At 40.9% G+C, this 27,894-nt stretch overlaps 1 protein-coding gene across 1 annotated transcript in view; it reads right to left on the bottom strand.

The window, feature by feature from the left end:
• The window catches only part of gabra6b (gamma-aminobutyric acid type A receptor subunit alpha6b), a 28,690-nt gene extending 7,586 nt beyond the window's left edge, over positions 1-21,104 (bottom strand). Inside the window, exons 1-9 of the mRNA XM_037747807.1 lie at positions 20,696-21,104; positions 20,405-20,523; positions 19,952-20,019; positions 18,637-18,857; positions 18,070-18,152; positions 17,432-17,575; positions 16,714-16,866; positions 10,680-10,960; positions 1,020-1,276 (exon numbers count right to left, since the gene is read on the bottom strand). Coding sequence (XP_037603735.1) covers positions 1,020-1,276; positions 10,680-10,960; positions 16,714-16,866; positions 17,432-17,575; positions 18,070-18,152; positions 18,637-18,857; positions 19,952-20,019; positions 20,405-20,523; positions 20,696-20,784 — 1,415 coding nt within the window. The 5' untranslated portion in view covers positions 20,785-21,104. The remainder of the gene's footprint in view (positions 1-1,019; positions 1,277-10,679; positions 10,961-16,713; positions 16,867-17,431; positions 17,576-18,069; positions 18,153-18,636; positions 18,858-19,951; positions 20,020-20,404; positions 20,524-20,695) is intronic.
• Positions 21,105-27,894: the final 6,790 nt, after the last annotated feature.

Below are 27,894 nucleotides of genomic sequence, written 5' to 3'. Positions count from 1 at the left end.
AATAGAGAGCCTGCCAGTGTTGCCTGGTGGTCTTGTATTGCAATTATAACGTTACTACTGTATCAAGCCTGGGACCAACTCTTCGACTCTGCTGACACATTTGGAAAAGCCATATGGTAAATAATTAGAACTGAATGTCTAAGAGCTTTGTGTGGCTGCTGAATAATATATCATCTCGCAGGCTGGCAAACATACATACAAAAGGAATGGATTATTATGTGCTCAGAAGCAACACATACATTATAGACTCAATGTGCAATCTGATATACAGTATGTGCCCTTTTATGCCCCAAAGTATAAAATGCAATATCATATACAGTATACACTTATTACCTACTGCGTTCCATATCTACATAGGGATCAGCAAGGCCTATGGAAAGGAGGCTGGGTCACGCGTCATATCTTGGGGGTAGAACACATGCGCAGTAAAATCTGGTCTGCACTTGCCGAAATTGAGCCAATCGCAATGCCCATCCCATGACCGCCGTGACCCAGCCTCCTTTCCATAGGCCTTGGGGATCAGGTCCTCTTCACAGAGTCTGTCATGTTGCTCCGCCATGTTTCTACAGTAGCCCAGAAAGGACAAACCAAACACTGGCTCTAGGGAGAGCCTTTCGCGTTTTTACATTACCTGAAGGCCACCGTAGTTCTCCGACACACTTTTGAAACTGCGGTAACGTGAGCCACAGAGTGTAAAAGTAGTGTTATTATGGTAAGGATGGCCTCAGAGCAAGGCGAATGGCGTTACCGCGGTTTTGCGCTTGACAGCTCACGTTACAGCAGTCTTGGAAAGGGAGGAGTGAGCGGAGGGGTACTCAGCTGGTTGCAATCTGCAACCACACCACTAGATGTCACCGAATCCTACACACTGTACCTTTAATATACACAAAAGTATGACAGTTGTGGATATGTTGAGGATATACAGTAGCCTGGTTGAGGTTATGGAAGATTTACCTAAACTAATTATTTTTAGTGAGGAGTTGCTGGAATTATTCTTAACAAACACGCCATCTGCTCACCTGGACATCTCCATCGTGTCCTTGGTGAGATAGACGATCCAGTAGACCAGGTTGAAGGCGCCAAACGAAAGTGGGAAGAGGATGCGGGAGTATTTGTCGATGATGCTGGTGCCAGTCAGAACGTTGTTTGCCGGTACAGCTGAACCCTGCTGCAGGAAGGCCTGGGCATTGACAGGTGGGTTGGGAAATGTTTTAGCAGGGCGGTCAAACCCTGGGGCGGAGTTCATCCTCTTCTTCAGCACACTGCTTGCATCCACCTTGGAGAGGGGAAAGGGAAATATATATATAATCTGTACGGGGAATATTTACATTAAAGAGAATATTGCACGATGTAATATGAGGGTATTAATAATGAAACTGGTGCTGTGCTTTTCCCAGGGTACCATAAAACCGTCATATGGTATGTGCTAAGAATGTTAATACTGTAGAAACTGGTTCTGTTTATAAAAGGACAACATGGTATAATGGAATTTATATCAATACATTACAAAGAAAACATGAAAAATTAATCCTGATGTTAGCGTCTTATTTGCACAGCTGTGAGTTGATCAGTGCATGAGGGAATTATGTCGGCAAAAATAACTGTCTAGAATACCAATGAGTAGCACAAGTAATTAAGCTCAACAAAGGAAATCAATGATGTTTTGTTTTTGATTTGATGTGATTTCAATCAACCCGTTCCATGAAGATTGATGCAGTTGTGGGAAGCAAACAAAACATATTAAACAAAAGAGGCTTGCAGTGTATTGACACATGGTTATCGCTATGCCTCATCAACTTGACAGTAAACCAGTGTGAACTCAGCACATGCTCCCTGCTCCAATAGTTGTAAATCAGCTACAGTATGTGTACGGAGAGAAAGGGAGAGTACATGTGGGAAATGGGTCAAGGAACACCGTGCTGCCTGTAGGTATAGAGTCAAGAGAGAGTGAGAGAGAGAGAGACATTCCTTTTTATAAACCAAAGAAAACTATATACAATATTGTGTCAACCTCAATACCAGAGAAATAGCACAAATGCAGTCTATGATTTTATCCTACTAGACATTTGTGTGAAATCTTGTCATAATTAGCCAATGAATTCTTGAGTTATGGCCAAAAACGTATTGTGTGAGGTCACAGTGACCTTAACCTTTGACCACCAAAATCAAACAGTTCATCCAATTGAGTCCAAGTGGACGTTTGTTCCAAATTTGAAGAAATTCCCTCAAGGCGTTCCTGAAAATGGTACGGATTGACGGACAGATGGACAGACATACAATGGGAAAACATAATGCCTCCAGCCACAGCTGTCGCCGGTGCGGAGGCCTAACAAAATGATCATTTGTGTTATTCTCATGCTAGTTCAGTACCACATTTGCATATGGAGTTTTCCTAAATTATTCACCAAAACAGGTTTATGATTCTGAAATAAATAGTACTTTTGCAGAATAATGTCCACCACAGTAGAGTTGAACAGTTGTTAAACAGTCTTTATAATTCACTGACCGGTCCAGCTTTCAGCTGTTGGGCTTATTCACACACAGCTTACAGTGTTTTATTTTTTTTCCAGACAACAGTCTTGAAACAAAAACTGAACTTGGGAGATTTAGGCTGGATTTGGGAGGCTAAAGGATTACATGCTCCTCTACAGGTTGAGCAACTATCAAACTGTTACAATCCTCTGGCTGATGGGAACCCTTCCAAAAATGCATACTGGCCAATCTCAAAATAAAACTAGATTACAGTTATTAATTCCACAAAACTTAACTTATTTTGCAAATGCAATTATTTCACCCAACAATAAATTTACAATAAAAAAGTTATTAAATTAAATTCTGTTGTAGTAGTATGACATTGTTCTGATGCTCATCCCCAAAACAACCCTATCAGTCGTCGTATGGCAGCTATCTTGAGATGTACAATTCATGAAGGCCCAACGTCATGAACATAACCATGGAAACATGGAATGGAGAAAAACAAGGTTGAAGGTCTACGGATAAAGAGTGTTGTATGATGCCTGGCCTGACTACATATTGTATTAAGAAATTCATTCTTTATGGTCTGAAATAAATACAGAATAACTTTCCTCCTCTTTGGTAAACCATAAAACTCTAAGTAAGCTATAAGCTATGGTATCCCTAAAGCACAAAATCATCCTTCACATAATGTGGATTACATACAAATTGATTTTGTGGGAGGTATACGAATTACAGTGCATGACTTTTCATAGGTATAGCTATGAACGGTGTATGAGATCAGCCTGATGGAGTAGAAGAAGGGATAAAAAAACAATAGATCTGGATTTGTAAAACCCTATGCAATATGACAGCGGGGAGGGGCTGTGAGAGGGATTGAGTCCTGGCGCTCTAACAGCTGGTCCTCCCGACGTAAAGCTCACTAATCACTCAATTGCAATGTGTGAGCTGAGTGTGCTTTCTCATATTGAATAACTAACTGCTCATTTGTACATCGATGCTCAAACAGGAATTTGGCCTTGAAGGTTTGTTTGTTTTCTGTTGGTTGGTGTCCAAAACTCCAACGAAACCAGGCTGCAGCTTCAAATCTCAGCCCCCTATCACTATAAAGCTTCCTTTTGAGGTAAAAGATCATGCAGTGTGTGTGTGTGTGCGGAGTACTGTACTGTACGTATGCGCAGCTGATCCGCTACACAAGCTATTTTTGATAATGACAACAGGCTTGATTGGCTTCTTCCTGGTCAAATCCCAGAGGGATCAGCTCCTCTTCTGTTTATCCACTGCTCTAGATTCCAGCAGACCCACTCTGACACAGGGAGGATGGGCACTGACTGCTGGATGTATGAATGTTGTTTGGGTGTGGGTATTCATGTGCGTGGGTGGGTGGGAGCTACATGTAAGTGTGTTTCATAGTGTATGTGTAGGTGCTAGTGTGAAATAAGGTTACTCTAAGTGTGCACTGAAAATATGGCATGGGAGTAAGTGCCTTAGGGTTCATCTGTGTGGGTGTTGAGTTGGTGTGTACTGTATACACTTGTGAATGATTATTAGGTGGTGGAGATGTATATGTACGTAAATGTATTTTAAGCAGTGAGCAGTATGTATCCTAAATTGATCAGCTATGATACTCGTTTTTCCATTGCTTATGTTTAAAAAGTAAGAAAATAAAATTAATACATTATTGTTGGGATTAAAAATGCAAAATATATAGAATAGAATAGAATTTGTGTTTCTGTGTCATGGTACTTAATTCATAAGTGTTGCAAGGATACAAGTTGAACCAGTGGAAATTGTAATAAAGCTGGCAAGTGAAATACTACCTGATCACCAGCTATAAATAAAATGAAATGTTACGCCTTTACAACATCCTCTAAATATTACACTGCATTCTTAACATCCACTGTGGAAAAGTTACAGGATAGTTGACTTCTCTGACTTTTAATTCTGACAAATCATGCTCTCCTGCCTCTTAGTTATAGAAGGTCACACTCCAATTTGAACCATGGAATAATATTAGCCACTTAGCTTCCTATGTGACTTGCTCAAGAGGGAACTATAGAGAACAAAATGGTATGGCCTTCAAAAATGCTAGTAACAGCATAGCCCCATTTTTGGTCACATACAGTAGTCTTCCTTACACAAGGCTTAGGGGAGAAGTCAAAACATTTCATGAATGTCTGCTCTCAGAATGATAAAGTGGTTGCTCAGGGCGAAACTAACATTTAGGTACAACATTTCCGAGCACTGAGCCACGCCACTCTACTTCTTTTCCTCGCTGGAAAAATGTTGAGTTAAATGCTAGCTCGTTGTGGCAGGAATGTTGGATTCAAAGGTATAATATGCAACATTTTACCAAAAAAACTATGTATAGACTCACAGAAATAATCCCTCTCAATCATCACATATGATCAACTAGAAGTGTTTGGCGGTCTGTATCTGTAGAGACCCTGCCTCCTGCCTGCATTTTCTCTTTTCTTTTTCTTTATGCTGTGTTCGGGACGTATTTTGGGCATCAGCAAAGAGCTTTTGGGCCCCCTTTGGGGGTGTAACCCTCAGCCAATAACAGCGTGGCAGGGTGTGCAGTCCGTTCAGGTTATCAAATACTGAAGCTTTGTCACGCCTTTCGGTGTCTGACACCGAGGCACAAGGCCCCCTTTCGCGTCTCTATGATACAATGGGGCCATATTTGACGACTGCTGGGAACGGGGTGCTGCATTGCTGTGTTTTTTTGTGTCCTTTGGTGTTTCCACTGTTCCTCTCTCTCTCCTCTGCTGTGTGCAGAGTGCTGTTTGACAGAGAACAGCGGTGAGCCACACACAGAGTGGATAGGATTAAGCGTCCACTTTGGCCGCATTCATTCCAAAATCCGGCAATGCAGTACCTTCCTGCTGGCTTGTGTGGAGGTGCGGGTGTGTTTATTTGTGTTTTAGAACGTAACCGCGGAGAAACAATCAGAAAGTAATGTTTTATTTCTCTGATTCACTGCTCTGTTCTTGCCAACGCCGCTCCCTCTCTTCATTCACTCTATAGCTCGCTCGCTCGACCATCGCTGCTCTCTCCTCCCCTCGCTCGTTGAATCGGGGAGGAGGGGTCCCCTTTGAATGCCGTGTGTTTAAAAACAGCAACCGACAAAATGCTGCATATTATACTTTTAGAACGTTGGTTATGGCATCATGTGAGATCATGAAAACACCGTTGATGATGCAACCCCCTGCTGGTTAAGCCTATGGAGCCTATCCATAGAGACATACACATAAATTAAAAATTATGAATGTGTACAGTATGAAAATTAAAGATACCCTGTGGAGCTTTTGATCACTATTGGTGTTATGGAGCCATTTTTGATGAGGATGTCCACGCTTTATTTGCATCTAGCACACAAATGGGGACACACATATAAGTGCATGAGCAGATGGTTGACATAATACCCTTTCCTGCTGATTGCAGAGGTCAGCAATGCAAATGTGCAGTGCATGCAAGCCATAAAACACAAAGAAGTAGATGACAAACTGACATTGATCTCAGTGATTGCCTATATATGTTTAATATAATAGGGGGTCTCTTGGTTTCACACTATTGCACTGATTTAGAGTTATAGCGGTAGGCCTCAAGGATACACACAACATATTGTGAGAAACACTGAGTGTAAACAAGAAAACTCCACAGGTAACTCTAGGTACAGTACATCACTAAACTCTTGCCTGAGCTTGAAAATCATAACACTCAGGACTTATTATCAGGACACTGGGACGCCAGGACAAATGCTTGAAAATCAAACCTGGCCCGATTTAATCAGGATGTCTCCCCACCCAATCAGTGATCACCAATCTTGTGATTACCGGCACCTGTGGCTGGGCCTATAAATAAAGGTCCCTTCTTTCTCTTTTTCTCTCTCTCTCTGTTCTCTCTTTTTTCCCTTCCTCCTACCAAATATTTATTTTATTTTCTGTTTATTTCCTGCACCACATACTGCACCACCTACTCACACACGCCACTGACAATGCATGCAGCACCCTTTACACACACGGATAAAAACACTCCCTACCCCTTTGTGTGTACAGTTGTATATCTAACCCATTAAAAGAAACATCTATCTTGTTGTTATGAGTGTGTCCCTTTCTGTTATGGCTTTACCTGACACTCCCAACAGGACGTAGTGTTTAGAATCGTGACTGCTGGCTGGCTATTCCAATTCCCAATGATACGCCATTGTGTTTTTTTGCCCTTTTCTCTGTGCAATGAAGAGTCTTCCCTCCTACATATTTGTTGAAAGCAGTCATTTTCCATGATGCATCCCTCCCACTCTCCCTTTCTCTCAGTGTAACTCTCTCTCACGCACATACAACACAAAAACAAACCGCGCTGGTCTCTCACATCCATCCCTCCATCTTGCTCCACAAAAAAAACGGACTGGGCCAGCTTTCTCAGCCCCCCCACTGCCCTAGCTGCCCTCCTTCTTGTGAGCCTGCAGTGATCTGCTGGATATTCCCTTAATCTATGGCTCTTACATAATCTGCGGCAACATCGTTCACGGAGCCACTGGCTGTCTCCTCGTGTCACTCTGTGGTTATCACACAGTTACAGGGCAGAATAGAGGACTGGGAGAGAGGCATGGGTGGGTGATAGATATATACTGTGGATTGATGGATGGATAAGACATCGTATAGAGTGATGGGTGAATTGTATGGATGAGGGAGGCATAATTTGCTGCAGATTACATGTGTGCATATATATACACACAAGTTTGAGTGTGTGCCGCAGATTATGTGTGGACGTGCGTTCCTGTGTGAGGACAAGCGTGGATAAAGTGGAGATTGTGGTGTTTCAGTGTGTATATGTGGACAGCACATTCAAGCGAAAAAGGGAGCATGAGGGAGAGAGTGTGTGTCAAGATTAGGGGGTTCACATGAAGAGCACAGCGGGGGGGCTGGAGGAGAGGCAGAAAAAGAGGGATAATGTTACATGTCGATGCAGTTTTGTGTGTGTGTTTGAAAGGGAAAAAAGACCACTAAGGGATGGATATTTGGATGAGATGTAAGCGAGGAGTATGACTTTCTCTGGGATGAGGAAGAGGATGAGAGAGAGTTTGTATAGTGTGCATTGTTTACATGACACATGCTGCACGTGGGACTGCAAAATAAGCAAATGGGTGAACAGGAAGGGAAAAGAGATATTGTAGAACGTACTTGAGAGCAAGTCAAGTGGAAATTATGAGTGATATAAAAAAGAGTGTAAACCATCTAAACCAGGCAGAACCAAACACAATTTCATACAACACTCTCCAGTAATCAGTGCTATGTGGATGTAGAAGCACTGAAACAGCCGGGTATGACCTTAACCACACTGACCAGTACAACCAGTCGACCTTAGAGCCACAGACAAGTCTCATCCATTCAAAACATTTCAACACCTTAATGAAACAGCTCTGTCTTCTAAAAAATTGCGCTCCCATACAACTAAACTGCATTCGGCAAACAGTTTGTCGCGGATTACGTTTGTCTTTGACGTTTCACGAATAGTCAGCGGACGTCTGCAGCAAGTGACGTAGTACAACGAGCGATGCGCAGAGCAGGAGACGTACTATATCGAGCGACAGTTATTGAAAGTTATGTGGTATAATAAGTACAAAAAGCAAGAAAGTCCACTACATGTGGGTGGGAGATGTGGTGGGTGGGTCAAACAAACACAGGACTTTCACTCAGGAGACCGCTGTTCATTTCCCGTGTGAAACTCAAATTCAGCATTCAATTGCGTAGTCATGTTAAACCAAACCATAATGTTTTTCTAACTAAGTAGTTACCTAATACTTATTAAGTCGTGTTTTAAATGTTGTTTTTTTTATCTGGATGGAGACAAAATCTTAACGAACCGGAGAGTTAACAACAATGAGCCAGAGATTGAAAGAGGTTGTTATATGAAATGATAAAAGCCATCAGAGGAAAGTAACTGTTGCTACTGCCACCAAAACACTGAAACAGATTTCTTATGTGTGTATCCAAAATATAAACACAAAAGAGATAATTATCATAAACGTTTTTTGTTTTTTTTTAAAGCTCAGGGTTTATGATCCTGCTTGATGATAAAAACCTGTTAACTGCTGCCACAAGGCAAGACAGATGGATAATAATAACATGTCAACATACATCTACCTAAGTTTATGTATAATGTATAAAATTAACAAATATGGAACTTACAGTCTTTTCCTTGATCCAGTACTTATTTGATATGCTTTTGCAACGCAGCTGTGTTTACATGTTATGTCAATAACTAAGCTAATAAGCTAATTGAAATTGGAAAAAGAGCAGAACATTGAAGTTGTTATATAAAGGCAAATAGCTGAGAGTGGATTTAGACGGCAGGAGAGACAAACAGAACGAGACAGACAGGAGGAGAAATAGAGGCAAGCTTAGCAAGAGATAACAACTGAGAAAGTCAAAGTCAAGAAAGATGAAAAGCACGATGAGTGTGAACCAGATATATAGAGAGATGATAGTGACAGGAAGATTACATTTATACATCTAGAACCCAACCTCAATACTTCAGGATATACTGGCAATCGAATGAGACATATTGCCTTAATAATCGCATCCCATCTTCTCAGAGTCATAACTTCAATTCACAACACAGTCAGGAAGAGCGTTAGTTACATTAGTGGTTCGCAGGCTGTGGGCAGCACAGTCCTGCTTGGATAAAAAACTGAGCTAACAGCTAACGTACAGACGTTGCATTCAAGCTCTATTCAGTAAAAATTAGTGTTGGTAAATGAATATGTTATCATGATGTGTTCACGTGTAGCCTAATCTTGTAAAATTTTGTTTTTGGTGTGAAACCTGAGGCGGATCATCAGGGATCAACTAATTTGCAAAAAAAAAACAGTATGCAAATGGTAATAAATGTCATGGTTCAGGGAGCAGAAGAGGCAGGAGGGACCCAAATGCAGAGACGGACAGATTAAACACAGATATTTCACTGGAACAAAAAGTCCTTCAGGTTCAAAAGGCTGGCAGGTCCAGCTGGCGGATACAGGCAAACACAACTCCGACAAAGAACAAAGGAACTGAGGTGGTATAAATAGTGAGTGACTAACTGGGGAAGTGAGCAGGTGAGGTGAATGCCCGACTAATGAGGGACAGGTGATACTGATCGGGGCGGAGAAGACAATCAAAAAGGCGGGAAAACTCACAAAGACAGGAAGTAAAACTAAACATGACACATGAGGAGTGAACTATCAAAATAAAACAGGAAACAGACTAAACAAAAACCCAAGACAATGACAATAAAGGAGGGTATGTTGAAGTATATGGGATTTATTGTTTTGTTTTATTATCGAATTGGGTATTAAGAATTTCACTGGTATTGGTATCAACTACAAAACTTCTGGTATAGTGACATCCCTATGGCGATCAGCTTACGTTACCAAAATTGGACTCTAATTTAGACATTTCATGTCTGTAAGTTGTTTCTGAAATGTTACATAGACAAAATGCGTGTTTGACAAAGTCCAATAAAGGTTCAGAAAACGAGTACAGACGTTACAGCGACAAACTTTCAGCAAATGGAGCTAAAAGCCCTGCGCAGGATTATGTTATTTAGCAGCTCAGTTTAGATTTGTGAGAAAAAAGACACAAGTGTGGTGGAGCCAGTGGAGTGGTTTGATGAAAAGATGTAGAGGCATGTAATGAGGCCAAGTGAAGCCCTTTTCCATTCCTGTGAGTGCAGCATCAGCTCTGATCATCATTTATCACAACAGCAACTCAGCGCAATCTGTAAGGTCTGTACCTGTACACAGCACCAGTAATCCTACCGCTGTATGTATCCTACATGTCGAAAGGGACACATAGAAGAATGATCTTAATCAGTTCCACACACTGAGGTTTACAGATTTTAAAATGGAGAAGAAAAGGGCACTAGTATTGGATCGACTTGCTGAGTTTGGGTATCTGAATTGGTATCAGGGGAGAAAAGTCGTTTTTGGGGCAGCTATAATTTTTGCATCATGTTTCCATCCCACACATCCATCCTCCGACTGATGAACAAGTTACATGGAGCATGAATATTAGTAACGTTTGCATTTTGTTGACAACAAAACATACTGCAAATCTGGTTCCTTTTCACAAGTGTGAGTTTAGGTTTGAACTTGAGCTAGAACTGATGTGTGAATGCACGTAAACACAACAAGTGTGAAAACAGCAGGGCAGACTTACTCCGGAAACCTCTCCGTCGTTCCCCATGGCTGCAGGCGGAGCTGCTGCTGCTGCAGCTGCTGCCTCCTGAGCCGCCACCTTCATGGCCGCCGCCTTCCTCAGCTCCCGGTTGGCCTGCAGGGTGGAGAAGTAGTTGACGGCCGCGAACTCGATCAGGGCGGAGAAGACGAAGGCGAAGCAAACGGCGATGAACCAATCCATGGCTGTGGCGTAAGAGACTTTGGGGAGGGAGTGGCGGGCGCTGATACTGAGCGTTGTCATGGTCAAGACGGTGGTGATACCTGGATGCAGGGAGGAGACAGACGTTAGGAATGGTATTTACTATGGTACTGGGATTGATAGGCTTGTCTTTATTCTCGTGTTTACTGTTTTGGTATAATGTAGCAGTATGTTAGCTGAAGGAATAATCAGACATTTTTACTCTTATTTACTTGATTGCAGAGACTTAGATGATAAGACCGAGTTAAAGGTGCTATTGATAACATTCAGCCATTAGATGACACATTCTCCCTCCCCCATTCCATTGCATTTACTTCACAACAAGTCGTTGCCAGGCACTTACTGTCAAACTCACTCAGTCATTTATCCGTTATAACGGTATAACGGTACACTATATATTAGAAAACAACTTAAGGCTAATCGCTACCATTCAGCCTGCCATTTGACTTCAGTGTCTTATCTTCAAATCAATAGATTATATCCATCAGGTTTTCTCACACCAAAGCTATTTTATCATTTAAGCAGCGCACAAAACTGCAGCATCTCTTTAGAAAAAGCCATTTCAACTCTCTTAGCAAAATATACCATCTGGCATATAACGTCTGTGATCACTTCAGCATTGCAGAGATGAGAGCAGTTGAAGCCCTCGTGGCTTCAGCATTTATTAAACCACAATGCCGCAGAGATGATTCGAAGCTACGTCCGAGCGAGGTCTTAGAGCGTATCATTGACACGCAGGTCTGACAGATATCAACACTATGATAAAGTGATTTTCTGAAGGCTCAGTTTGTGAATACAAATGCACAAGATGCACAGGTGTATGAGATTGAAATCTTACTCATAGTGTAGATGCCACTTATAACCTCTTCTAAAAGGGGCTAAATGGGAGCTTTCATGTCTACTCTTTCACTGGAGTACCGTTGGCATGCTCGACTTAATTATATACATACTGAAGCTTGAGTATTCTGTGTTGATAAAGGTAATAATATGATGGTACAGGTAATGCAGAAAAGTGGAAAAAAGTACATTTGCCAATATGATACACTGTGTTAACATTTTAAACATGCATGCACACTACAAAAAAATCAAATTGAAACTGAAGGTAGTTTATTGATCATGTATTAAAGCTGCAATGAATGGAAATATAGCAAATATGATTTAAAAAAAGTAATTTTTCTGTTGAGATCTGCTGAGGAAATACCAAGCACCACCCACCAGCCGGAGCTCAGCCAATAGGAACGCTCTCGCTGAAATGACATGTGATTGGTCAAAGTCAAGATTCTTTAAAGCCTGAAAACAGAGCCATGAGGAGGTGCAGAAGTCTAGTTTTCTCTCAGAACACCTGCATCACAATATGCTGAAAGGTTATTATAGAATGTTTTGCCCAGTGATGCCAAAAACTTGTTGCCTACTGAAGCTTTAATGCCTTGGATTGGAGGGGTGTCAGAATAATTATGTATTTTTATTGTTTAAACAATTATATGATTACATATTAAACAACACCAGCTGTTTAAAGTATAATGCGGTAGGCCTTAAATGTAATATCATTCAACAAAATAATGAAAAAATGAATTGTAGTGTGCACACAATTGATTTTCCCAAGGATTATCTCTGACACATGGCAGCAGCAGCTCTGTTTGATGGCACATAACTAGAATGTCAGGCCATGTGTCAGTTCAGCCCAGTGAGCTTTGCCAAAAAGTCACTTCAGCGGATGCTAATCTGTCCATAAACAGACTAACCCGTGCCCCCGCACTGGTGCGCCGATAAAAAAGAGACCAAATATCTGTAAATATTCTCGAGAAAGCCATCCGGTAAGATGACCCCAGACACAAGCCACAAAGTATCTGCTAATATTTGTTTATCTGTTCGTAAGTAGCTCACAATACAAGCTATGGGTGAGATGACGGAGAGATAAAAAGAGGGATGTATCAGTGGATAGGTGGGAGAGTGAAAGCAACATTGATTTTTGACATCTTTCCTCAGCTGAAATAAGAGTGCACTCTGGTTTTCAAAGTCCGTCAAAAGTTCTTCTAAACTGACCATGGCTCCAGATTGAAGCACAAAGATCCTTTTGAGCAAAACCTCAAACTTAAAAACGAAGAAAATCACTATATAGATCTGAGACTGAGGCCATTCATAAATTCTCTTGGATACACACTAGTTTGAAATTAACACAAAAGGTCTAAGACAGGTGCATTTTAGAGGCAGTCTTTAAGTGTCAAACTATCAAAAAACACCAACAAAGATAGATATTAAGTGCAAGTTTGCCTCTAGAATGAAAGTCTCTTAATCACTAGAAAGAGATTTTCCTCGGTCTCGCCCGGCTTCCAACCTTATTAAGTCAGATAAAGATGCTGACAACGAAGATCTCTTTTAATGGCCCATTAACAAAGTACATATCCAATTCACTTTCATCAAGCTAAAGCAAGCAGGGAAAAGGGCCCGTTGAATGCTGCTTTTACCAAATGTAGTTGTGCACATTTCATTAGCAGCGTATAGGAACCTATGGGGGGGAGGGGGGTTAATGCACTCAATAATGTCTCAAAAGCATTTTCTACACACCACTTCAGCAGTGAAAGCTAACAGCTCTCAAATCCAACCTCCTCCGATAGCCGGCCAACACTGACTGTCTCAAACTCGAGCACAAGTTAACTGATTGCAAAGGGGAGGAGGGACAGGGGAAGAAAGCTTGTCAGGGTGGGAGGGAGAGGGAAAGAGAAAGAGAAAGAGAAAGAAAGAGTGTAGGAGGGAGGGGGATGAAGTATAAAGACAGGATAGAAGTGAAATGCTTGGGGCATTCATGTGCTTTTATATGAAAAAAAAGCAAGGTACAAATTAGGCCACACTCAATTAAGTCTGTGAGACTTGTGCTCGAGGGACTTTCAGCTCTTAGAGAGGTTGTTGACAATCCAGCACACAACATACTATGTCTTAATGTACTGTCGGGGTGGAGCACAACCATACAGCAATTCATCTTCTCTTCTTCCTCATTTTCAACTTCTCATATGCACCATCGACAGCATTAATGAAACTTATTCAGATAATGGCTTTTTTTTTTTTTTTTTAAATCGCTTGCCCTTTGTACCAGAAAAATATGCAACTAAATAAGTACTTAAAGAATAATAAACTTTATCCCATAGTTTGAAGATAAAGTTTGGCCATCTCATAAAAAAATCCAATAATTTTGTTTCTATACAACCTCTTCTAAAGTACCCAGCGTGCCCTGGGATCCCCTTTCAACAACAGCCAATTGAGAGAATGAGCAGTTTTTTAATCCTACACCCAATACTGAGTGAAATGAAAACAGCAGGACAAGCGAGGTTAATGAGTTGCCACAGATGTGCTGTCCGCATGGGGCCTCAACTTTCACGCTAATGATTGGGATCTATTCTCCGAAGAAGTGCGCAGGCTCGTTGGAGCGCTGGCTCGCTCCCAAAGACAAGCCCAGACCACAGAACCATAATCTACAAGGACCAGCGGCGTTACTCCGCTCAGCTGCAGCTTGTTGAAAATCAACGCGAGGGGGAAATTGAATGTAAAAGGAGGGGGATTTCGACACACTTTCGCACACTTTTTCCCCTCGTTTTTCCTCTTTGCTTTGTCTCTGCGTCCCTCTCATTGCTCTCAGTCTCATTTTCTCCTCAGTGTCTCTCACCCTCTCTGCTCCCGAGGCTAGAGCTCGGTGGCAACTGTAGCGTAATGTAATGTGACCAAGCGGAACCTGTGAGTGCTCGGAAGAGGGCCAAGTAAACATCCTCCCTCTCTCTGCCCCTTGCATGACCAATTTCAAAAAAGGACATTTATTCCCAATTAATGCAGCTCCACCACAGCGAAGGGGGAATAGAGATAATGAAGAGAGGTTAAAACACACTGTGATGACTGTGTCTGTCTTTGTTCTCTTTTTGCAGGAGGTTGTATTTGGAGGGTCACTCTGTGCAGATCGAACCAATCACAACGCAGTAAATAGAGATAAATATGCTTGCTTACAGTTTGCAGACTAACACTGGGTCGAGCAGTGGGTGGTGAGTCGATACATTTTCATTTGAGAGTTACTTTAAGATACTTAAAGTTGACTATTCAGAGCTGGAAACTTAGTGAAAAAACAAAAAAACTCGATATAAACTCTTGCAGAATATAAAACTAACACCTTGTTTTCACATAGCTCTGTGTACGTATGCGAGTTGGTACTGGAAATTCATAATTCATACATTCCTATGGGATGATTTAAATTTTTTTTTTGTTCCATAATTTGCCTCGTGTATGTTGAACGATTTTAACTTTTGCGGCAGACATTGCTTTTCTGCAATGCTGTGTTCCAACATTTAAACTGCATGTCCTGTTCTATATTTTTGTTCTGATGTATTTTGGGAAGCCTTTTGTAACAGCTTGAAAAATAGCCTTTTTGGCTAATTCTGGCATTTTTTTATACCATGTGCGTTTATAAATTTGCACCGTCCCTTCTCAAATAAACTAAGCTAAACTAAACTAAGACTACGAACAGACCGTATGCACTGTGTGCCACTGTGTGCTAACTTCCTGTGGAATTAGCCAATGAACAGCTTGACACAGCTCCATTTATAGATTTTCTTTTCAAGTGAAAAGTTTGACGCATATTTAACTAATTTTGTGAAATATTTTGTTGAAAGACACATGAGCCACTGTGCATGCACTCTATATGTTACACAGCTGGCATGCTACAAATGTTTGTTAAATATGCGGTCAAACTTTTCACCTAATTAAAGGAACAGTGTGTAACCTTTTTAGGGGATCTATTAGCAGAAATTGAATATAATATACATAACTATGGTTTCATTAGTGTATAATCACCTGAAACTAAGAATTGTTTTCTTTAGCTTAAAATGAGTCCTTCATATCTACATAGGGAGCGGGTCCTCTTCACAGACTCCGCAATGTTGCTCCGCCATGTTTCTACAGTAGCCCAGAACGGACAAACCAAACACTGGCTCTAGTGAGAGCTTTTCAAGTTTTTACGTTACTTGAAGGCCCGCGTAGTTCTCCGACACGCTTTTGAAACTGCGGTAACGTGAGCCTCAGAGTGCAAAACCGTGGTACCGCCAGCCGCCGTCTGACTTCCGTTGCTCCTAAAGTAGTGTTGTTATGGTAAGGATGGCCTCTGAGCGAGGCAAACAGCGTTACCACGTTTATTGCACTCAGCGGTTCACGTTACCGCAGTCTTGGAAAAGGAGGAGTGAGTGGAGGAGTACTCAATTGGTTGCATTCTGAAACCACACCAATAGATGCTGCCAAATCCTACACACCGTACCTTCAATGTGTAATGTGACTCGTCTTGACTGGTCGGCGAAAAACAGACAAAATTAATTTCGCTGCCATATCTCCGTATACGATACTGATTTACGGACACAAAATAAAACTGTGTGGAAACGAGGCGTAAGTCTCATCAGAACAACCAGAACTACACCACACTAAATGATGCATCAGAGGCCCAGCTTTAAATATTCCTGACTGACTTGTTCTACTCAGTGAATTTACATTTTTCAACACATTATAGTCCTCTTTAAGTGATTGCAATCATGCAAAATAACCACTGAGAAGACTGAAAAAAAAACTCCATTTGTGTAAGCCATTGTGTACTGCAATTTTGGCAGCTAAAATGAGAAAGTTCTTGAATTTTCCAAATGATTCCATCCCAGCAGGGAAGCAATGAGCAGCATGTGTTCTTCCTCCATTTGCTTCAGTCTGCATCAATGTCCCTTTTCACTCGAAAATAAGCTTGAAACTTGCACTGGGTTTAGATTTATACAGCATAAGAGTAACGTTAAAGAAATCTTACCAAACACAGTCCGAGCTGGAACCGATTCCTTATTAATCCAGAAAGAGACTTGGGCCAGGATGACAGTCATTATACAGGGAATATAAGTCTGAATCAGGAAGAAGCCCATTTTCCTTTGCAGGTGGAAGTGGACTGTCATGATGACGTATTCACCTGAGAGAGTAAACAACAAAGACATTTGTGTTTCTATTGGTGGCAAAGCAGTAATTCATAGACACCCAAGTAGTAATTTAAATGTTATGATGCAATTATGTTATACAATAGCAATCATATATCTTGGTTTAAAGATGCTATTGATAACACTCAGCCACTAGATGTGGCTCGTTCCATTGCATTTACTTCACAACAAGTCGATGCCAGGCGCTTGCCTTCAATCTCAGCCATTTATCCGTTTTTTTTTCCACACTAACTTACCACCAAGAGATACCATGTGATACATCATCATTTCACTATTGGCTCATAAGCCTTGTTAGAGGTGGGTACCAAATGTCAGATATCTTCCACAGAGATAAACAAAACATTAATTTTGGACCCGCCAAAAATTTTAAAATGATTAATTCCCAATCATTATATTTTATTTCAGGAAAAGCCACACTTCTATTCAGCACCTTTCTAAAGGTTCTGTAGAAAAAGTGACCTAAAAGGGTTATAATCTCAACACAGACACTGCAAATTGGACAGGACAATTCTGAGCTCATTTCTAAGAATCTCTTCTCACCCGTGTTGGACTTTAGCCTCTCACTTGACACTGTCTGTCCGATGAGATCATACTGCAGCAGACTGGATGATTCCCGTGGCACCTCCACAGAAGACGCAGGACCTTTCTTCCAAGTGTACACGATCTCGCTGATGGGGTAAGCATCTAGATGGGATGGATGAAGAGCTTTGTGAAAGCGTCCACCATATAAAGTTACTTTTTAAATTAATTTCAGACGCATAGCTCAAGGAAACTGACACTTTGAGAAGTATATGTTCTCAAAAGTACAAACAAATAACCCTAAAAAACAAGCTTGCATGTGAAATGGCTGAACAATGAAAGTGTTGTTTGAAACATTTTCCTTGAGCGCAAAAAAAAAACTGGCATATTCATGCTTTTTTGAAAACATTTGATTTAATGCCACCATCAATCAAGGGGATAGGAGCAAATCGCTGCCGTCATTGCTGATACAAATGACAGATATTGAATGAGGAACTGCTGTTTTTACTGTTCCCCGAATGTAGCCTACTGTATGAGACATTTCAAATTGAAAACTTTGAATGTATGCTGTCAGACAGCCAGTTACTCGGAGACGGAGCGATCATTTGAGAGTGACACCATCTGTCAGACCAGCGAGGCTTAACAAAGAACAAACTCACAACTCCCAAACTTCAGCGGGCAGGCGTGGCCGTCCATCGGGAAGTTCATCAGACGCATGGGACACTCTGCATTTATAGTTAATCTGTCAGAAGAGACAAGAGTTGAAAGGAGTGTTTGATTTATATTTGATACACTGTTGCTTGCTAACTAATGACTACTGTTGGATCATTGTGGCGCAATTGCTGACTAAAAGAAAACAAATTAACAATATGGATTAAATAAAGACCTTTAACTCATTCATTCAGTGTTTTAAAGTAAAGTTGATTCACTAAAATAATATAATAATTAAAAACAAAATATGTTTTTGTGCCATCGGTATCTCCAGGGGGATTTTTTTTTTTCATGCTACATTGGAACAAAGCTGGAGTCATGTTTGTTTGAATTGCTTTCCAGGCCTGTTTTCAGTATCAGATGGCACATATCTTGTTTTTTTGGAATGGCGCTCTCTCTCGTTTCTTTTCATGTCTGTGCATATTCTTGGATGCATGTTTGTTTGATTTGCTTTCCAGGTCTGCGCTCTATTCCGGTCTTGGCTGGGTTCAAACCTCACTGTCCAGCACTGTTACCTCATGGTGTAGAGGATAGTTCCGTTCTGCATGATGCGGAACAGCTTGTTCGGGGTGGTCATGTTGTGCGAGATCGACCTCTTGCCATTCCGGAAAAAGGTGTCCGGCGTCCAGATCTTGCTGACCATCAGGTTGTTGAGCCGCAGGATCTCGATGGGGCCCTCGAATTTCAGCCGCTCGTCGATCCAGGTCTGACGGAAGAACACGTCCATGGTGTATTCCTGGATGGAGGGTAGGAGTGTGGGTTAAGGATTTATTTACTACGACTACCAATCCCACTGCTGGTGCTGCTTCTGCTCCTGCCGCTACTATCTCCACTACCCCCGATGAGAATGGCAGATGGGTTTGTGAGCCATGTTTTTTCGTTGGACCTGCTGGATAGAGTACTGGCAATGCAGTCAGTTGTTGTTGTTTTTTTATTTCTGGACTATTGCTGCCAGTACTAATAAAATTAAAAATGTGGGCTCATTTATACATTTTACTATCAGGAAAAGTCTATTTACGTTTCTTTTAAGGGAGTCCATATGGGATTTTTAGATACTAACAAGTCCATATGGGACAAGGACATACTGTAATCTTCTCAAAATAGCCCCGGGATGTTTCTTTAATCATCATGTCTATCAAGTTCCTACAAAAGACAATGCAACTCAAACGGATACCGAGATATAGAACATATTTATCAACACATATGTTGTTATCTTTCATTGTATTTTCCTACGGACTGCCATTTATGAAATGAAGCAATCGTTAAACGTGAATACAATTTATTTTTATCTACAGAGTCAGCACAAAGTGTGGGATGCTTTTAGTTCAAATGGATGGCCTTGCTGCCTCAAAGAGCCGTGTACGTGCATCTCTATAGAGCACCATATCACATGGCAGTTCAAGTGGGCTTTAGATGCAGTGAAAGCCTAAAGCCTCAACAGTATAGAGCACAACAGACATACAGCGCTCAGCCTATCCAATGACAGGAGTGGCAAACCCATCCTGTCCCAACAACATCAGCCACATCTCTCTCTCGCTCCCTCTCTGACTGAGAGGGGGGTGGGATTGTCAACCAGATTAAAATCCCTAAGCTCCACTAATGACGTCCTGCCCAAATGCTGGTATAATGAAGGCTGGGAGAGCCATGACTGGATGCTGTATGCACATAGTTACCGGGAAAAGTGTACATATTGTCCTTTTGTGTTCATACATTGACATTAACTTTGTTAAAAAGTGATGAAACACATGCATATGTGTGTGTGACAGCCAGTGAATGAGTCTGTGCATCCTGTGCATCGGTGTTATGCAGCGGTCAGCATAGTTTACATACCATCTCAACATCTGAAACAGGTCCAAAGCTGGTGACAAAGATGTCAGTTTTGACCTCTGTGACTTTACCTACAGCAGAAGGGTGAATAGTTGCTTTTATATAGACAAAAAATACAACAACATTGGATCAGACATAGAATGTTTTTCCAAAAATATAAAGCAGTGCAAAATAAACATATATTTAATATAGAACAATGAAAATAAAAAAAATAAAAAACATGAAATTGATTCTCAAGCTCAGTTTCCAGTTGTTAGCTGGTAATTTTGACATAATTGTTTAAAATAAAATAAAATATTTAACCATTGCAGCACAAAAAGCTGAATGAAAATGAGGCACACACACATAACAACTGGAGGGAAACTTTATCTTCTGAGTAAAAAAGGGAACATTGAGCTAATAATTTATGAAGCAATACTGTAAAAAAAATACAATATGACACAATCATAAGCCTACCTCCAAATCCTGGTCGCAGCCTGTTGTCATAGCCGTCCAGTAATCTATCCAATATGCGCGTGATGTTATCCAAATAGATATTGCTATCACCAGGCTGATTTCCACAAACACTGGTCACACTGTAAATAAAAGTAGACATATGCACTATCGTGAAAGCTTATCCAGCAACAGACAATTAAAAAAACAGCTGAATATACAGAGTTTCTCTATAAATAAACGCACATCCATCCACAGTCTTTGGTGCGTAAAAAGTCGGAGAACATGCAGAGGAAAAAGAGTTGCCATACTCACCAAGACAGGATTAAGCAAGTTAAAAGGAAAGCCATGCCTCGCAGACACCCCACAACTAGGAATCCCTGGTCAACTTTTAAAATCAGCATGGTCCATCATGTATAAGCATCATTAAAAACGCGGGTTCTTTTAGTTGTGTGAGGATATTATCGTGCGCGCAGTCCAGCACGACTTGACTCTCTAGTGCGGTTGCGCCCGCCTCAGAATCGCTCAGTTGGAAAAACCTGAAGAGTTTTTAAGAGAGTGAAGAGGAGGGACGAGGAAGAGGAGGGGGGGGGATGCATTCACATTAACCGAACAAGGGATTTTTATAAGAAAATACACCAATCTCTTGAAAGAGCAACTTGGGTATTTAGAAAATCTGTTTGATGGAGATAATGACGGTTACTGTGCTGGTTTGATGGAGGATGCTGAGGAGAGAAAAGAGATGGTGAGAGAGAGAGAGAGAGAGAGGGGAGGGAGAAGAAGAGAGCCTGCACAAATACAGTACTATATCAATGGACAGTATACCCAGTGACCTTTTATATATTTTTTGTAAATGATACCATTTTGTGACCGCCTTCTCAGCTTGTGTTACCATGCCCCTGTGTGTGTGTGTGTGTGTGAGAAAGAAAATCACATAAAAGACTGCTACTAGAGATAAAGCATGATGAACTGTGATTCATATAGTGGTTGGTTGGGTGGTTGAGTGGAGTAGGTGGTAGATACATTTAGTGCAACTTCAAACTCAATCCATAGACCGAGAAAAGCAAGGGGGGAAACCACACAAAGTCAGCTATTCCTGCAGCTCTGACCATGAGTTTATATCTGTTGTTGCAAAAAAAAAAAATTCAAGAAATTGCATCATATTTTACTGGTGTTGCTGCTCAGGAGAGTTGATGTTTCAGTTGCACACTTTGGCAGTGTGCGTAACCATCGACTGATGGGTTATGGCACAGTGGAAAGCTGGCCAAGTGCAAAAGTGGAATTTTCATTTTTTTTGTAAAGGTTGTACATTCAATATGATGATTATTTGACCACAAGGTCGATGAACAAGTAAAGCAAACACTGCGTGGGAGGTATTTTTTCACTGCACTACTGACTTAAATGGTAATTATAACCCTGCACTGAACAACTAACCTCACCTTTTAAGATGCAGTGGGTAGAAATGGAGCAAATATGATTTAAAAAAAAGTTATTTTTATAAAACTATATCCTGACAGTAGTGCATGAGAAAGGTGATCTGTAAAAAAAAAAATAATGTGCCTCTGTGTCCTCCGGTGCTCCTAATGGCATCTGCAAGACTTCAAAGACCGGAGGAAAGCAACCAATCGGAGCCGAGCTGGAGCCTTGCCTCTCTGAGCAGCTGTCAATCACTCTCGAACTTCGACCAACCGGTCAAACAAGGCAGCGTTGATCAAATATAAATCAATATTCTGTTACTGTAATGCGATTTCTTGCCTCAAATGTTTTCAGACACATCTTGTAGTGTACTGTTTAGCTGTAAAATGCCCACCAGCCAGAGCACAGCCAATAGGAACACTCTCTCTCTGAAATGACCTGTGATTGGTCAAGGTCTCCCGTCACGGGATATATTTTTTAAAGCTGGAAAACAGAGCCAAGAGGAGGTGCAGAAGTCTAGTTTTCTCTCAGAACACTTGAATTACAATATGCTGAAAGGTTATTATGAATTTTTTGCCAAATAATGCCAACAACTTTCTGCCTTATGAAAGCTTTAAACTGAAAAAAAAACAACCCTGCAATAGCAAAAAACAAACATCCAATGTTTGCTGATTTCCCAACTCCAGCAAATGTCCCCACTATGTGTGTCTCTATCAATTAGTGAGCTAGAAGACATTATTTCAGCCCAGCATTACTTTTTCATTATAAGTGGTATCATAGTCATGTTATCAATAATTCATACGAGGGAGAGAAAAATATAGGATGTTCTTCTGACGGCATTCAAATGTGGAGAATGATTACGCAACATAATCCTTCAACTCTGGTCTCTTTATACTCAAAACACAAGTTATATAATGATCTCAAAATATGATTTAAATCGTATGCAGACAGCAATGGGTCACGTTTGGATCAAGCGAGTTCGTCCTCTCTAAGATTAAACATTACTGCTACTAATGGATGGAAAGATTTCTCTTGGTTTTCACTGAAAACCTCTAGATTTAGCTCTATAGTCGTCTTCCTACTGGAAGGTTCAGTAGGATTTCAAGTTTATACAAGGTAACTGTTTTTTTGTGTTTTCAGACGTTCCACACAAACAGAGAATGTATGTAGTTCTTTGGAGAAGTAGTGAACCAGCTAGTGTGCTGTTCAGGGACATACTGTATATGTATAACCTTGTTGGATGTACTGGTGGATCAAACCAAACATCTTTCGATATGTTTTTCAGTAGCCACTGCAACCCACCATCTAAGAGTTGCAGCAATAGAAGAAAAACATGTAGGAGTAAGAAGTAGCAGTATAGGAGGAATGGTAGTTGCAGTAGCGAGCAAGTAGGAGAAGAAGCAGCAGCAGTATACATATATACGGTATATATATATATATTAAAGTAGTACCAGAGTGGCAATAGAGCGTGCATCTTATATAATTTGCGAACAAGTTGATGTTTCTGTTCCTCCACTGCCTTGCTGGTAGACAAAGTAATCTGACCCTAACGCTGTGATCAACTTGATCTTATCAACCGGGAGGTCAGCTCATCTGACCAACCGCGGCTCATTCACTGACCGTCAAAGGCTCCTGACCTGATTCACTAGATGAGCTTGTGGACAAGACTGGACTCATTCTCTCCCTCATTGGTGCGAATGAGCTGCTAAGCACGCTACATGCGATGGCTTCTAATACGACAAGCAAGCACATGTAAAGTATAGCGTACACACATACACACTCACATGACACAGACAAGAGCCATTACTCTTTAATCCGCCTCTATAGCTGCTAAGTATCATACACTGGACACACCCTCGCAGTAAGTATTAATGTCTGCTCTTTAGGCATGTCACTTATTACAAAAGTCCATTCAGTATACTCACACAATTAGCACAGTACAATGCTGAATTCATACTTGATACAGTATTGTTTAGATCAGAGGTGATTGCTATAGCCTAAATCAGGATTCTACATGTGCACTCACATGTGTGTTCTTGCATATGTAACAGGCGTGATCTTGCGTTGCGTTATAAAGACAGCACAGGCCCAGTTGAGTTGGTTTATTTGGATAATAGACAAACAGTGCGGTTATGAACTGCTCTGAAACATGTATCTTCAGTAATGATGTACTAGAAATATAGAAGCAGTCATGTTACCACACAAACATACAGCTTGGTAGTTGGCTAACTTGGCTATAGCAACATAGCCTATGTCATTGTTCGTAGGACAGATATAATGAATTTGCAAATTTTATTCAATTCAATTTATCTTTAGCATCAAATCATAACAGAAGTTATCGCAAGTCGCTTTACATATATAGCAGGTCTAGACTGTACTCTATAATTTAGAGACCCATCAAGAGACCCCCCCATGAGCATTGCATTTTTATGCAAGAGTGGCAAGAATAAAACTCCCCTTTAACGGGTAGAAACCTCGGGCAGAACCCGGTTCTGGGTGGGTGGCCATCTGCCTCGACCGGTAGGGTTTTGAAATTGAGTTCTTATCTAATAGACAATATTTCCACAAAATATAATCACTGAACCGTTCACTAGATTTAAAGTCTGATTTGAGATGAAAAAGGCGCAGTGATTATGATGGATGGAACAATACACCTCACATGCCAGGGTGGGAAGCAATTCAATTCTGTACAATTGCACAAAAGCCTTTGTCCATGTCTAGTCCTCTCAGTACATACAGAATGCATTTATATGATAACATTATGAACAAAAAAACAATCTGCACAGTTTCATAGCTGTGACTTAACACTTACGTGGTCAAGTTAAACTGGGAGGAACATAATGTTCTTCATTCCATTAAAAGATCCAATGTGTAGGATCTGGCGGTATCTAGAGGTGAGGTGAGGAGATTGCAACCAACTGAAGTGTGCCAAGCGTGTTGGAGAGCTACAGTGGCCGACGCAAAAACACAAATGGCCCTCTCTGGAGCCATTTGGAGCTGAGCCAGTGCATAAAAGTGTGTGTGTATGTTGGAAGTGAGGGGTGAAGCAAGAGAGAGAGAGCGGCGGCGACGGGAGCGAGCAATGTTATCGACTCCGGCCCAAGCAGGAAAAGTGAAGAAAGTTTGATTTGTCCGTTACGGGCTGCTGTTTAAACATGGCGGTGCAACATGGCGGACTCCGTGGAGAGGACCCGCTCACTATGTGGCTCATTCTAAGGTAACGAAAACACAACAACTCTTATTTTCAGGTGATTATACACTAAAGAAAACATAATATATTCCATATCTGCCAATAGCTACCCCTAAATGTTACACACTGGCCCTTTACAGGCAACTACATGTATTTTAAAGTGACACACTGAACCAAAATTCACATATATACACCTCTGGTACAATGGCAAGTGGAAGCATCATTAACCATGTTATACATACATACATGTCTTGTTGGCCTGACCTGATTTCCTGTCAGCATAGTGATTTTTTTCCCAGATATACAGGCTGTTTGATTGGCTGACTGGCTGGCTAAATGGTCCATTGATATAATGGTGTGCTGAGTAGCTATAGATGCATCTCCTGAAAGGCTGGAGGACTGACTGACTGACTTATAGACAGCTATTAAAATGTAGTGCCTGTCTTCCTGACTGGATCACTGTCTTCCTGGATACCAAGTCTTGAAGCAAGTGTGCTCCGTCAGGCAGCCAGCCAAACATAAGTGCTTCAGAGAGAAGAGAAGCAGATGGTCAGACCGGATAAATTTGGGAGCTGTGTAAATGCAGATCATTATATAAAACAGATATTAATCCTACTAACTGAAAGTCAATGGAGAATAATAGTCAGCTCAGGTGTATCCTTTTTTACCAGTCTTATTGATTATCCTGCCATAGCCAACTCATTCTCTATTCCATCTGGCCCAGTTCACACCTCACTGTAATTGGTCATTAGTGTTTCGAAGCCCGTGTCAATGAGACAATGTTAAATAATAGGAGGTCATTATATCTAATAGACAATATTTCCACAAAACATAATCACTGAACCGTTCATTAGATTTAAGTCTGAATTGAGATGAAAAAAGGCGCCGTGATTATGATGGATTGCAATTAGGTGTCGCTTCATTCCTTGAGAACAATACACCTCACATGCCAGGGTGGGAAGCAATTCAATTATGTCAGTTTAGGAAGTACAATTACTCCGGGAAGATAAGGGGACATATTTCGAAATCCAACGTGTTTAGAAGAAGGAGAAAAAAAGCCTTCAGTGGGAGTTTGTTAATTAGTTCATTATTCGACAAAATAGGATTTAATTAAACATGTCATGATATGTACTCTGGGTTTGATTCCCCATTACACGCGGCTCGACGCAGAGCCAGCAGATTATTGCAGGAAACTTTTCCAAAACTCGCTGACCTTTTGAAGGAAGAGGAGCTCTCAGATGGCAAAACTAGAAAGGGAGGGGGGTTGTTAAGCTGTTTGCTCAGTATTCATTAAATTTTTTTTTTCTGTGGACAGACTGACGTACAGAAAAGCTTGCCGCGAGGAAGATTTAAAAAAGCTGCAGATGACAAAGAAAGAAAGAAATAGAAGAAAGGAAGACCTCTTTTGCTCGAGATCTGAATATTCCAAATGCCTCGCTGCACTTTCAGCACCACTTCCAACATCCAACTTATTATCATTGCGCTGAAGTACTACACGCAATGACATTTCAAAGTCACTTCTAACATACTGGTACACCGGGGCTCACTCTTTCAGCTCTTCATTGCTTGTTATTACCCAAAAAAAAAGTGCATTGTCTAAACTCATTTCTGGCCACACCACAGTGCTTCTATAAATACATGATAGCTCCCACGTGAGATGGACCCACTGTACTTCATGAGCCTCACCATGCGGTATCTATGGTAACCACTTACAGTAGGAGAAGCTCAGCATGTGTGGTGGAAAGTGTGGGTGTGTGTGTGTGTGAGTATTTCTAGACTATTAAGAACTCAATGTGTTCACGAGAATAGAAAGGTGAGGGATTTCTGCTCATTGCTTCTGAAAGTGACTTGAATGATGTGTAGGGTAAAGTTAGAAGAAACTTAGTGTATGAGTTGAGGTTCAGTCAGTATGTAGTGGTTTAGGGTTGACTTGAATTTAGGGATGTTTTAGGGTTGGTAGTCGTAGAAATTTTGGCGATAGAGCTTAGAAAATAAACGTTAGTGATGACGAGTCACACAAACCTCTTCCACTCCTTGAAGGCACCGGCACCCTCCACCAACTTTAGTTTTTTTTTAGTCTGGAAAACCTACGGAATCTATTGGTACCAACCATGTCATGCTAGCACGTCTAGAAGAATAATGCTATGAAGTTATGCTACATTTGTGGTATATTGACAATAAGGGGGTTTCTGAGCATTTACCAGAACATAAGTGGTCGCCACCCAAACACCTAGAAGTGCAATTCTTGCGTAAATATCCAAATGTCAAAAGTTTTTGATACAAAATCACAGCATGGCTTTTTCTATGGTGTTCCTCAAGGTATTGGTGTTTTAATGTGGTATTTTGGAGGAATTATTGATTATTTTATAACAATTCTCGAGTAGTATAAAAATGGTTAAATTTAGCGCTAAATCTGTGTAACAAATGGTATCAACCTAATACCTGCAAAAATGTATGAGACATAATAAAGCATGGTAATGGACATCATATACTTATATAATAATGTTCTTAGCCCTTATACACTTTTAATTTTTGTATTTATTTTAATTAATTAATCAATTATTCCAGTATGTAGGATTTATGACTAGAACAATTTGACACACAGTGCTGAGCTGATCTTATCTTCAGGTTCCCAGCTTTCAGTGTGACATATACTGTTTGCCCGCTATATACCCAAAAAAGACCCCCTGTACCCCCCTAAAAAGACCAAAATGGGTCTATAAAAGAGAGGGGGAGTGGAAAAGGTTAAAGGTATAAGTCATGTATTGTGCACGGTATTGTATGCATGGGTTAGCGGTTGGCTAAAACAGGCAGTATGTGTTTGTAAGTGCTTCTATGTCAGTAACCTCATTCCTTAAGTAGTACATTAAACTCAGTGGTTGGAGAACTTTGGGACTCAGCCTGGTAC

The sequence above is a fragment of the Sebastes umbrosus genome, chromosome 17, assembly GCF_015220745.1.
Source record: "Sebastes umbrosus isolate fSebUmb1 chromosome 17, fSebUmb1.pri, whole genome shotgun sequence".
Lineage (NCBI taxonomy): Eukaryota > Metazoa > Chordata > Actinopteri > Perciformes > Sebastidae > Sebastes > Sebastes umbrosus.
The sequence above is the reverse complement of the archived record's forward strand: the minus strand, read 5'-3'. Positions and strand labels throughout refer to the sequence as shown.